The sequence below is a fragment of the Eptesicus fuscus genome, chromosome 17 (genome assembly GCF_027574615.1).
Source record: "Eptesicus fuscus isolate TK198812 chromosome 17, DD_ASM_mEF_20220401, whole genome shotgun sequence".
In the NCBI taxonomy this organism is placed as follows: domain Eukaryota; kingdom Metazoa; phylum Chordata; class Mammalia; order Chiroptera; family Vespertilionidae; genus Eptesicus; species Eptesicus fuscus.
In genome coordinates, this window is record NC_072489.1 from 60,046,900 (window position 1) to 60,058,264 (window position 11,365).

The 11,365-nt window shown below is 68.9% G+C and overlaps 1 protein-coding gene across 4 annotated transcripts in view; it reads right to left on the bottom strand.

Moving 5' to 3' along the window:
• Positions 1 to 455: 455 nt before the first annotated feature.
• Positions 456 to 11,365, bottom strand: part of LHPP (phospholysine phosphohistidine inorganic pyrophosphate phosphatase) — a 35,715-nt gene continuing 24,805 nt past the window's right edge. For 2 of the 4 annotated variants that reach the window (XM_054729057.1, XM_054729059.1), the window contains exon 7: positions 456 to 1,335. In XM_054729057.1, coding sequence (XP_054585032.1) covers positions 1,239 to 1,335 — 97 coding nt within the window. In that variant the 3' untranslated portion in view covers positions 456 to 1,238. The remainder of the gene's footprint in view (positions 1,336 to 11,365) is intronic. The other 2 variants (XM_054729058.1, XM_054729060.1) reach the window with 2 other exon arrangements.

The following is an 11,365-nucleotide window of genomic DNA, read 5'->3' on the forward strand; positions in this document are numbered from 1 at the left end:
CGGTGCTGAGAGCCAGGCCGCGGGGCGGTTCCTGCATCACTGTGCTGCCGACCGCCGGGCCGGTCCAGAGCTCGCGGGCACCTGCCACCGGGGTCGCCAAGGAGATGGCCCCGGCTGGGCCCACAGCCCCCGGGGACAGGATGGCTCACTGCCCTGCCGGGCACCCAGCTGGGCCGAGTGGGCTCCGGGCACACGGTCCCTGTGCCCGCCCCCAGGTCGGGGCGTGGCTGACGCCCCGTGGAGAGGCTCGCCTCATTGCACAGCCCGTTGGCCACGCGATCTGCCCACAGGGCGGTGCCTAGGACACGGGAGGTCCTGTTAAGTGAAAGGGTTGGGCAGGTGAGGAGTCCCAGGGCCCAGCCTCTGCTGTTCAGTGATTCAAGTCCCCGCCCCCCAACCTCCCCCCGCCTCCCCTCCCGCCCGGCCCACAGCAGCCGAGCCCACGCCGCCACAGGCTGGAGGCTTTATTTCACGGTCAGTGTCCTGCACACAGTGGGCGTGACCGAGTCTATGGCGTTATGGCTCCAGGAAGGGCCTCTGCCCGCAGCCCGTCCGGGCGTTACCGTTCTCGCTCTGCAGCACGCGGTCCTGAGCGGCGGTCGCCAGCCTTTCAGACCCCACGGGCCACCCGGGGCCGCGGACCACGCTGGTGCCCGCCGCTCAGAGGCCCTGGGAGCTGCCCCAGCTTTGGGCTCCACAGGTGACTTGTGGGGACAGGACAGTGTGCTGCGTCCTGTGTGTGTGGGGGGGGGAAGGGGGAGGTGCTGAGTGGCCACTGAGTCCGGGTGGGGGCGGGGCAGTGCCCGGGGCTGGCTCAGCGGGGGCTGACTGGCTGAGGGAAGGCCCGTGCCCTCCAGGCTCCGAGCTAAAAGGCCAGGAAGGTTGGGTGACGAGGCCGGGACCTGCCTGGGGCCCACGTGGAGGAGCATTCACAGGACCCGGTGCCCCTGGAGAGCACGTGCATTCGGGGGTTCCCGTATTCCCGGGGCACCTCAGGCCCATGCCTGGGGGTTTTATTCTCTGGAGACTTCACAGGGCCGCGGGCAGGGAGCAGGCCACAAGGGAGGGACAAGCTGCAAGGGGCTGGGGAGGCCGGGGAGGGAGAGAGGAAGGGCCGGCCGCCCGCGCCGTCTGGCTGGGCCCCTCGCCTGCCTGTGGAGGGTGAGGGCAGAGCCCGGGGTGGCCTGGGCACTGGGGGGGGGGGGGTGGCAGGAGGCTGGGACCTTCCCAGAAGGCCGTCACTTGTCCGCGTGCTGCAGCAGCAGGTCCACGGCCTCCGCCAGGTTGTCCACGTAGCCGTCAGCCTTCACCTCGGGATGGTGCTCGTCGCTGGGCCTGGGGAGGGGCAGAGGCCGTCCGTCAGGTTGGCCACGTGGGGGCCCAGGTGGCGGCGCCGGAGGGCAAGCTCTCGGGCGGGCCCGAGGCCAGGGCTCGAAGCGGAACAGACACCCCCCCTGCAAACACCCCCCCCCCCGCCCCGCTCATCATCACGTCCCTGGCACCTGCCCCGGGACCCCCTCCTCGGGCCCCTCCAGGCCCTCAGGCCAGCTCTACGGTCCATCAAAGGAACGCAGCCCCAAGGGGCACGAGAAATCTGCCCATAAAAGAAGACGCCTTGTGGCCCTGGCCTGTTTGGCTCAGTGGATAGAGCGTTGGGCTGCAGACTGAAGGGTCCCGGGTTCGATTCCGGTCAGGGCACAGGCCCGGGTTGCAGCTCGATCCCCAGTAGGGGGCGTGCAGGAGGCAGCCGATCATGATATTCTCTCATCACTGATGTTTCTCTCCCTCTCCCTTCCTCTTTCTGAAATCAATAAAAATATATTATAAAAAAAAAAAAAAGAAGCCACGTAGTGATGAGACTCTGGCCAGCCCCCTCTGCACACGGTACTAGCCGAACGGCATACGTGGCTAATTATGTTTAATTACATGTCATTTAAATTCGAGAATCCATTAAAAGAAAGGATTGCATTAGCAGCCGGCGGTGTTTGCCAACACAGAGGACATCGTGGGCTTTTCTGTCTTCGTTACACGACGCTGCTCAGGGCTCGGGGACCCGGGTGCGTGGAGGTACTCGCCTGGCCCCGCCCGCCCCGAAGGCCGAGCCCCCTCCATGCTGGTCTGTGGCTCGTGGGGCCTCCACCCCGCACACCGTGGGGGCTGGACCACGAAACCCACAAAGATGTGCCCCCGGCAGTGGGCTGTGGGGGCCTGAGGTGCGGGCGGAGGTCCCTGGCGGGGGGGGGGGGTGAGCCACATACACTGCACCCCCAGGACGAGGGACAGCCCCGGGGCGGGCACCCGGCGCATCCACGCCAGATGAGGACACGGACATGGACACGGACATGGACACGGACAGAGGGCTGGCACCTGCCCAGTCACGGCAGGGCGTGCGGAGCCGGGGCTCCACCCTGCGCGCTGGCTTCGTGCTCATGTTAGCGGCCCTTCCCTTGGTGCGTGGGACACGGTCTCCACCCGGAGCCCCGATGTGCTGGTGACCTCGGCCAGGCGGGCGCCCCCCGCCCCCCGCAGGCTCCAGACGGGGCGGCCGGAGGTGCTGGCTGTGCAGTGAGGACGGCTCGCTGTTGGTGGAAAACCCACGAGGAAATGAGAGGGAGGCACCGACCACAGGGACCCCACGAGGTGCGGAGAGCCCCGCGGCCGCCCCGCGCCGGGGACACCGGCCTCCTGGTCTGGGCCTCCCGGTGGCCGGCGCCCAGGCCAGGCCCGAGCAGGGGCCACGCCACCCAGGCCCAGGCCCGGGCAGGGGGCCAGGCCCGGCCGAGGAGGGACTCCCGTGGGCCCTGCCCCGCCCGGCCGCTCTGCCGGAGGGAGGAACCGGCCTGTTTACCGCGGGTTCCAGCCGGTGGCGCCTTGTCAGCCAGAACCGGCCACAGCGCCAGCTGTTTCCTGCGCGGTTCTCGCTGCCCACTCCCCGCGGGCACCTGGGGCGGTGAGAGGGCAGAGGCGGCGGCCGAAAATGTGTGGGTGTGCCACGCGCTGCCCCCCGGTGTGCGGCGGTCTCGGGAGCCGCCCTCACACTGACAGGGAGGTTCCTGAGGGCCCAGCCCTGCCCCAGCCGCTGCCCAATTCACAGGCCGGTGCGGCCAGACACCAACCGGAGGCCCGGCGGGTGCGGGGCCCACAGAGTGACTTTCAGAAACAGAAGCGGGGCCTCGCTCTGAGGCGGTGCCGGCACGCCCCAGGCAAACGGGAGCGGCACAGGCGGCTGCCCCCCGAATGGGCTGGCGGCCTCGAGGTGGCCCCACTCCCCCGTTCCCCGTTGTCTCCCTAGTCCCGGCACCCATGGGTTCCTGCTGCCCCTGCGGCATCGGATGGGCTGCCCCGCCCCGAGCACTGCCGGCCCTCCCTCATTCCCAGGAGCCGGCGCCTCCCCTCGGGGCGGTGCCCGCTCTGCTCCGGGCACCTGTGGACCCCATGGAGCCCCGTCACTCCACCGCACTGTCTGCTTAACTGTGCCGCCCCCTCCGGGCGGGGAGCTTCTGAGGTCGGGGCGTCTGTGGTGGCCTCCTGCTCCCAGCGTGGGGGGGGGGGGCGCCCCGTTGGGCGTGCGCGGCCTTCCTGCCATGCGGTCCGCTGGGCCTGGCGGAGGGGGCCTCACCGCGTGTGACTTGGGACACTGCCACGCCGAGCCCCGATTCCCTCACCTGCAAGGGGGTGCAGAGCCTCCCGGGGCTGCGGTGGGGGGTCGGTGAGACAGTACAGCCCGCACAGGGTGGCCTAGGAGGGGGGATGGGCGGCAGGTGCGGGGGAGGGGGGAGGGCACCCTCGAGGGCCACTCTGGCCGGAGGAGAAGACAAGGACCTTCTCCGCGGGGCTCCCCTCGGGGCCCAGCCCACCAGGCCCGTGTCGCCCACAGAGATGCCGGGTGCTGGCCCGGGATGGACGCCCCGGGCGCTCTAAAGGGACTCCTCCCAGAGAGGGCCAGGCCTCCAGGCCCCGGGACGCTGTCACATCATCTCTCACAGCAGTGACAGTCCCTGAGCCCTCTCCCTGGGGACCTGGTGCGGGCCCCCACGGGCAGGGCTGCCGCAGTCCCTGCTGCTGAGGGAGGGAGGCCCCGGGGGTGAGTGGCCCACCCAGGGCCCGGCGCCAGTGTCTGCCTCACAAGCAGCTGGGAGCACCTGCTACACGGCCAGACCCCCTGGGAGCCGAGCCCGGGGGGCGGCGTGGGGGGCCCCTGGGAGCTGGGCTCTGGCACAGGGCGGCCCGGGCAGCCCCTCTCCCCCCCCCCCCCCCCCCGCCTGCACAGGTGCCTGCAGCTGCTCCGAACACGGTGATGAGAACGTGGTGCCACCTGGCGTGTGGTCAGGTGGGAACCAGCGGCCCGGCCCCTCGCAGCCTGCAACGGCCGAGTCCCCGTGGCCCCAGGCCCAGGGCGGCGCCCCTCCGCTTCCCCTGGAAACGCCACCCCCCCCCCCCACCCCCCCCCCCCCCGCTCTGGAGGCCAGGCCGCGGAGGCCGGGTCTGGCACGCCCGACTCTGGGTTCTCGTGCGGAGCCCGGGAGAGGGAGCGTGGGGCGGGGGTCCCTCCATCGCTGAGCAGCCCCTCGGAAGGCCCGGCTCCTCGCCGCCCTGCGCGGCCCTGGGGCTGGGCCAGGGGCCTGGGGGACGGCAGGGGCGCTCTGGCCGGGCACCGTGCGGCACCTCCTCAGCTGTCCTGGGGGTGGCACCCGTGTCCCCCCGATAGATAACGACCGGAGCTCAGGACGGGAAGGCACAGGCCCTGGCCCGGGCAGCCCAGCGGGGAAGAGGCTGCCCGCTCCGCTCGCACAGCTGCTACCCGTGGCCCGAGGCGGAGGCCGAGCAGAGACCAGAGGGCGTCCAGAGGGGGAAACCGAGGCACAGAAACGAGGCCTGGAGGAAGCGGCAGGTCCGGCCCCTCCCCGGCTCGGCTTAGCACCTCCCACCGCGAAGGGTGACGGACGCACCTCACTCATCACCGTCGGGCCGGCGCCTGGTACCGATCAGGGCTCGGGGAGGCCGCCGGGCGCAGGCCCACACCGGCCGCTCGTGCTCGGAGCCCCGCTGCGGCGGCGCCTGGGACGGGCGAGAGGAACCTTCCTCTCCACTCGGAAGCCGGGCTGCTCCGGACATCACTCCATCGGCTCTGGTCTCCCAGGCCGGCCCCCCCCTCGTTCTGGGGAGCCCTCAACCGCCCCAACACACAGGCCTGGGGCCCCGCCCGGGGCAGCCCCCGCGGCCGCACTGGGGGGGGGTCTGCCCTCAGGTATGTTTCCTCCCTGAGCCGCAGGGGGCGCTGTCCACGTTGCAGAGGCTGCGGCTCCCACAGAGGCCCTGGAGCTGGGCAGGCCCCCAGAGGAGGCAGGCAGGTCGCCGACCGCACGGTGGGAGCTGGGACCGGATCCTGCTTCCTGCGGAGAGAGGGCCGCGTGGGCCTCCGACAGCGGACACGGCGCTGCCGGCCCGTCCCCCGTGAGCACCTGTGTGACCCGCCTCTGGTTTGGGTCTAGGAAGCAGGCTGGGCAGGGGCTCCCCCCCCCCCCCCCCGCACCCCCTCTGTCCCTGAGCAGGTTGCTGGGCCTTGGACCCATCCCGTCTCCTGCAGGGAGGCCCCCTGCCCTCAGCCGAGCGTCACTGGTGCCTCCCATGGGACAGGCCCCGTTTGGATGTGGGGAGCCCCGGGCGGGCGGGCGGGACAACCCCCTGCCCTCCTGCAGCGTCTGGCCTGGGGCTGCCACGTCCCGGTCCCCACAGGGAGCGGGGGGGGGGGTGCCAATGCCCTCGTCACACCTGGGCCAGGAGAGTCCTCTCGGCTCCGATGGCGCATCCTGAGCACGAGGAAGACCCCGACTGTCCTTCCAGCCCTCGCTCCGCGGAGCGCAAGGCCAAGGCCAGCGTGGGCCCCGTCCCCCGTGGGGAAGGGGGCACGTACATACAGAGACGACTATTAACCAAGCCCGGCCTGTGAGACCTCACAGGAGGCCCGGCCGCGGGGCTCAGCGATGGAGCGTCGACCTAGGAACCAGGAGGTCAGGGTTCAATTCCCGGTCAGGGCCCAGGCCCGGGTGCGGGCTCCATACAGTGTGGGGCGTGCAGGAGGCAGCTGATCCGTGATTCTCTCATCATGGATGTTTCTCTTTCTCTTCCCCCCTCTTTCATCTCTGAAATCAATAAAAGTATATATTTTTTAAAAAGCTCACAGGCATAATGAGGGACGCCAACAGGGACACCCGTGGTGACGTCCCAGCATTCCCCGTGGGCGGGCGCCCGTGGCACCACGACTCCGTGGCAGCCAGTGGCACTTCCCTGCCCAGGCCTCGGCCATGGCTCGCTCTGCAGCCCCAGCCCCGAAACGCTCACCTCCCTCACCCACCCCCATTTCCTCTGCATTGAGGGGCGGGGGGAGGGCGGGAAGGGGGAGAGGGAGAGAACGCCGTGTGATTGGAGGCATGAGCTGTGTACACAGGTATTTGGAAAGAATGACGGTGCAAAGCCAGGACGCCGGGCGGAGAGAGCTTTCCTGAAAGGACTTGGCCTGGAAACGTTCGGTCAAACAACTGGCGTTGGCAGCGGCCGGCTCCCAGCACCGCAGCCCGAGCGGCCAGCACCCCGTCCGGCCTGGGATAAAGACGCATTCACGCCGAGCCGGAGTCGCTGCACAGGGGGCTGCGGATGGGGGGGGGGGGGGGCTGCAGATCAGAGGGGGCTGCAGATGGGGGGGCTGTGGACCCAGGGGGGCTGTGGACCGGAGTGGGGGGGGCTGCAGATCAGGGGCCTGCAGATCGGGGCAGGGGCTGCAGATGGGGGGCTGTGGATCAGGGGGGCTGCAGATCAGGGGCGTGGCTCAGTGGTTGAGCATTGACCTATGAACCAGGAGGTCAGGGTTCAATTCCCTGTCAGGGCACAGGCCCAGGTTGCGGGCTCCATCCCCAGTGTGGGGCGTGCAGGAGGCATGCCCCCCACTGGAGATTGAGCCCACAAACTGGGTACGTGCCCTTGACTGGAATGGAACCTGGGACCCTTCAGTCTGCAGGCGGACGCTCCATCCACTGAGCCACACCAGCCAGGGCGACAAGGATATTTTCAATTCCTTCTCACGTCGGTTGTCTCTGAGGCTTCCCGGTGACTTACGGGGGTGGGGAGCAGGGTGCACCGTCCATTTCCTCCCTCTGGCCCGCAGTTGCACTCTGGGGAACTTATTTTAAAGAAACCCTCAAGCACACACACAAAAACATGTTTGTGATGAAACCCAAACACAGCCTGGGGTTGGCGATGTGTGAGCCGACGTGTGCCTTAGCTGCCACCAGGGAACCGCGGAAACGTAAGGTGTCACCGGAGAGGAAGCGGGTGGCGCGGGTGGGAACACTGCCCCCGGTGCTGTTCCGTGGTTATGAAATTCCTCCACAATAAAAAGACTTTTTTTACAAACAGCGATGTCTGTATGGGGATTCTCACCCGGACACTGTTTGAAATAGCGGGAAAGTGGAAACACTGTCTCCAGTCTGGGAATCCTTAAGTGCACAACGGTGCAAAGTGTGTTCCACGCCGTGGCCTGGGGGCGGGGAGGAGGCACGGACACGCGGGGTGTATTAAGGGAGAGAAACACGATTGTTCGGCTCTGCAGCCACGGGTGAGTCCAGTCACGTAAAAGGGACGTGTTTACATTCACACGAGAACCCGGGACCAACCTCGACCGTCACAGCGGCGTGGCCGCGTGGGCGCAGTGAGCCCTCCCCGGGACCCCCACGCCGCAGCCCGGAGACCCGCGCGCACCACAAGTCCCCCCACGTCTGACTGCGCGAAAGCCCCCGAGGGGCCGTCCGGGCTGAATAAAAGTGGCGGGAGGAGAGCTCGAGCCCGGCCTGAGCTGGTGTGGCTCAGTGGGTAGAGCATCAGCCTGCAGACGGAAGGATCCGGGTTCGATTCTGGTCAAGGGCATGTACCTGAGCTGCAGGCTCTCACATTGATGCTCCTCTCTCTCTCCCTCTCTCTCTCTCTCTCTTTCCACTCTCTCTAAAAATAATGGCAAAGTGTCCCCTGCAGCCAGGCCGCAGGCGCTGGGACCGCCCGGCTTCGGGCTCGATGGGCCGCCGAGCGCACACCCCAGGCCCCCAGGCCAGGTCCTCGCTCCGGCTTGGGGGCTTCGGTCTTCCTTTCAGGCGCTCCCCGTGCAAAGCCCCGAGAGGGATGTTTTAGGACCTCCCCCCCCGCCCCCGCCCCAGCCTCGGCCCAGATAGGACACACACAGTCTGTTCCAATGCGGACAAGCACGTGCCGTAAAACGGAATCACACACAACCCCAGTCGTGTTTGCACAGCACCTTAAAAAGCGGGGGGCGGGGGGTCTGGGGGAAACACGCCCAAATGCTATTCGATGTTGCTGTGGTCACACAGGGGGGTCTCCAGCTGCTCCTTCCAGGCTGCTCATTACCCCCCGTTTCTCCTGTGACTGTGTCTATATGTATAAAAAGGTCGCTATTACACCCACTGTGGCCAGGAAACCGGCCTGATCTGGGGGCAGAGGGTGAGAGGGGCAGCCGGCCAACCTCCTGTGGCCCCTCCTCCCAACTGGCCCCGCCCCAATGGGCCCCCACCACCCCATCAGCCCACAGCCCCTCCCCTTGGCCAGCCCCACCCCTGATCACCCCCCTACCCCAACAGGGGGCAGGGCCAGCTGGCCAATCTCCTGCAGCCCCTCCCCACATATGGCCCCACCCCAGATCGCCCCCCCACTCCAATCAGGGGCAGGGCCAGCCGGCCAACTACCCACGGCTCCTCCCCTGGCAGCTGACCTCCATCAACCTCCCCCCACCCCACCCCCGCTCCCCATTGGGGGGGCGGGGCCAGCCGGCCCACTGTCCACAGCCCTGCCCCACTGCCGGCCCCACCCCCAATTGGGTCTACGGGGAACCACGGAGGGAGGGGGGCTGGGGGAGGGCAGGGCCTGCCTGGCCACGGCTGCGTCTTTATTTCTAACTCCCAGCGTCCAGGCCCCGGGAAGGTGGAGAGGAAAATGAGCGCCTTGAGGTTTCCCCCAACACCCTCCCGGGAGCTCTTCCCCCAACACCCTCCCGGGAGCTCTTCCCCCAACACCCTCCCGAGAGCTCTGGGCAGGAGCGGCTCCGCTGGAGCCGAGAACGGCTGTTTCCGTCGGGGAGACAGCTGCTCGCGGCCCACACGGGAGGAAACACAGAACATCGGGGACCCAGGGCTCCGCCTCAGTAACGGGGTCCCGAGCCGCGCGGTTCCGTGTTCGCCGGCGGTGGGAGCCGGGCAGCGTGGTGAGTGCCCGGCCCAGGCCCAGGCTGCCCTCCCGCGGACCCGGGCACCGTGTGGGCACAGCTCCCCGGGCCCAGCCCAGGGCAGGGAGGAGGGCACGGGGCGGCCCCGCAGGTGCAGGAGGGGCGGGGAGCCCCAGAAGCGCCCGTGCCCCGAGTTTGGCTTTGCCTCTCGTTCCACATGCATTTGTCACTGTCAACACCTGGCTGTCAGGCTGAGTCTGCGGAGCCAGAGCCCCGCCGAGCGGGGCAGCCGAGTGACGGGCACCGACCCCACCGGGGAGGGAGGGGGCTCTCGTGCCTGGAGCCCGAGGTGCAGCGTCAGAGGCCCCGGGAGGCGGGCGGCCTCATTCCCAGCCCGAAGGCCAGCGTAGAGGATACTCCATAATTGCGAGGTTCCTGTGAATGTTAATTACGGAGCCTTAATGAGCGCCGCGCCCGCTGAGCTGTGGGTTAGATTAGGTTTATAAGTGTAATTACCTTAACGGGCATATGGATTGCAATTACGCTCCAATTAAACCCGAGCGTATAGCATATTAATCAGCCCCCGCCAACTCCTGCTCCGGGGCCGGCCCCCTGCAGGCTCTGGGCACCCGCGGGTGGGGAGGGCACAGGGTGGGGGGCACACGATCTCCGCGGTTCAGAGGACGAGGCCACGCGTCCCGCCCTGTCTGCCAGGCCTGGTGTGGAAAGGAGGGAGGCTGGAGGCCGGAGGCGAGCAGCGCCTGCAGGGCTAAGGCTGCGTCCGTCCGTCCGTCCGTCCGTCCGTCCGCGCTGCCCTGTGAGGAGCCCTGAGCCCGTCATCGCCCTCCGCTGACTCCCGCCTCCAGGCAGACCCGCTTCTCTCCTGGTCTCCAGCGGGAGGTGGTGGATATTAACCCACTTTCCGGGTGGGGCTGTGGGACCAGCGGGGGTGGGGGCGGCGAGGGATGCTGGGAACCCCCGGGTGGCTGCAGGACGGACGGGGCGGGAGAGGGTCGCTGAGGAAGGCTGAGAAGACGGCCCAGCGGAGCCCGGGCCGAGGCGGGAGGGGCCGGAGAGGCCGAGGGCTGCCTGCCCAGAGGAGACGGCGTCTCCGAGCAGAGGGAGTGGGGTGCCCCCACGCCAAGGGCACGCGGTGGGCAGGCTCCTCCGAGGGGCACCGGCTGGAGCAGGAAGCGGCTCAGGAGAGGCTGACTCCGCTGTCCACAGGCTTTAGGTCCAGCAGAGCGACGCCCACGGCACCTGCGGGAGACCCGAGGCCCGGCCCTGGTGTTCCCCACGCCTCACCGACCGCACCCGCGAAAGGTGGCAGGGAGGGGCCAGCCTGGGGAGGCCGGGCCACCAGCTCCGGGGCCGGCTCTTAGGGCCAGTCCCTGGGACAGAGGGAGGGTGCGGGCCTGTGAGTCCTGCCCCGTGTGGCTCCGACCAGGCTGGCCTGTCGGGGACCTGGCAGCGGGGCGCCCTCTAGTGGCCCCAGCAGAGAGCAGGGTGAGGGAAGGGACCGGGCAGCTGCCCCTAAAGGTCTGGAAAGAGGCAGGAAGCCCAGGGCAGGGATGCGGGCAGGGAGTGGACAGAGCGGGTGTGGAGGAGGAGCGGGAGCTGGGGCCCGGGGACCCTCGTCCAGAGCGGCGGGTCTGAGGCTGACGCTGACCCCTGCTCAGCCCTCGCGTCTTCACCAGCCTCTCCTCCCCAGGACCCGCCCCTGCGTCAGGCCGAGGGGCGGGACTGGCTCCTGTGACTGTCCCGCCTGGTGCTCCAGCCGGGAGCCTCTCCAGGTTCGGCCCGAGACCACTGACCCGCCCTGGGCTCCGCAGGCTGCAAGTCCAGAGGCCACGGCCCGGCACCCACTCCCCCCTTAGGCGGCCACAGGTCTACGCGTGCACGTGAGTGTGCGGGAGGGTGCGTGCACACGTGTGCAAGGCCGTGGGGCCTGGGTGTGTGCGTGTGGGACGGCATGAGGCCACAGCTCTGCCACCCGGGAGAGGGATCACCGTGGGAGCGCAGAGAGAAGGCATCGGGGTTACCGTCCCCGGGACCACAGCCCCCGCCCCGTTCCCTGGACGGACCCCGCAGGGTGCAGCCGCCGCCGGGCCGCCGGCAGTGAGGGCGGCGTCATTCCCACAG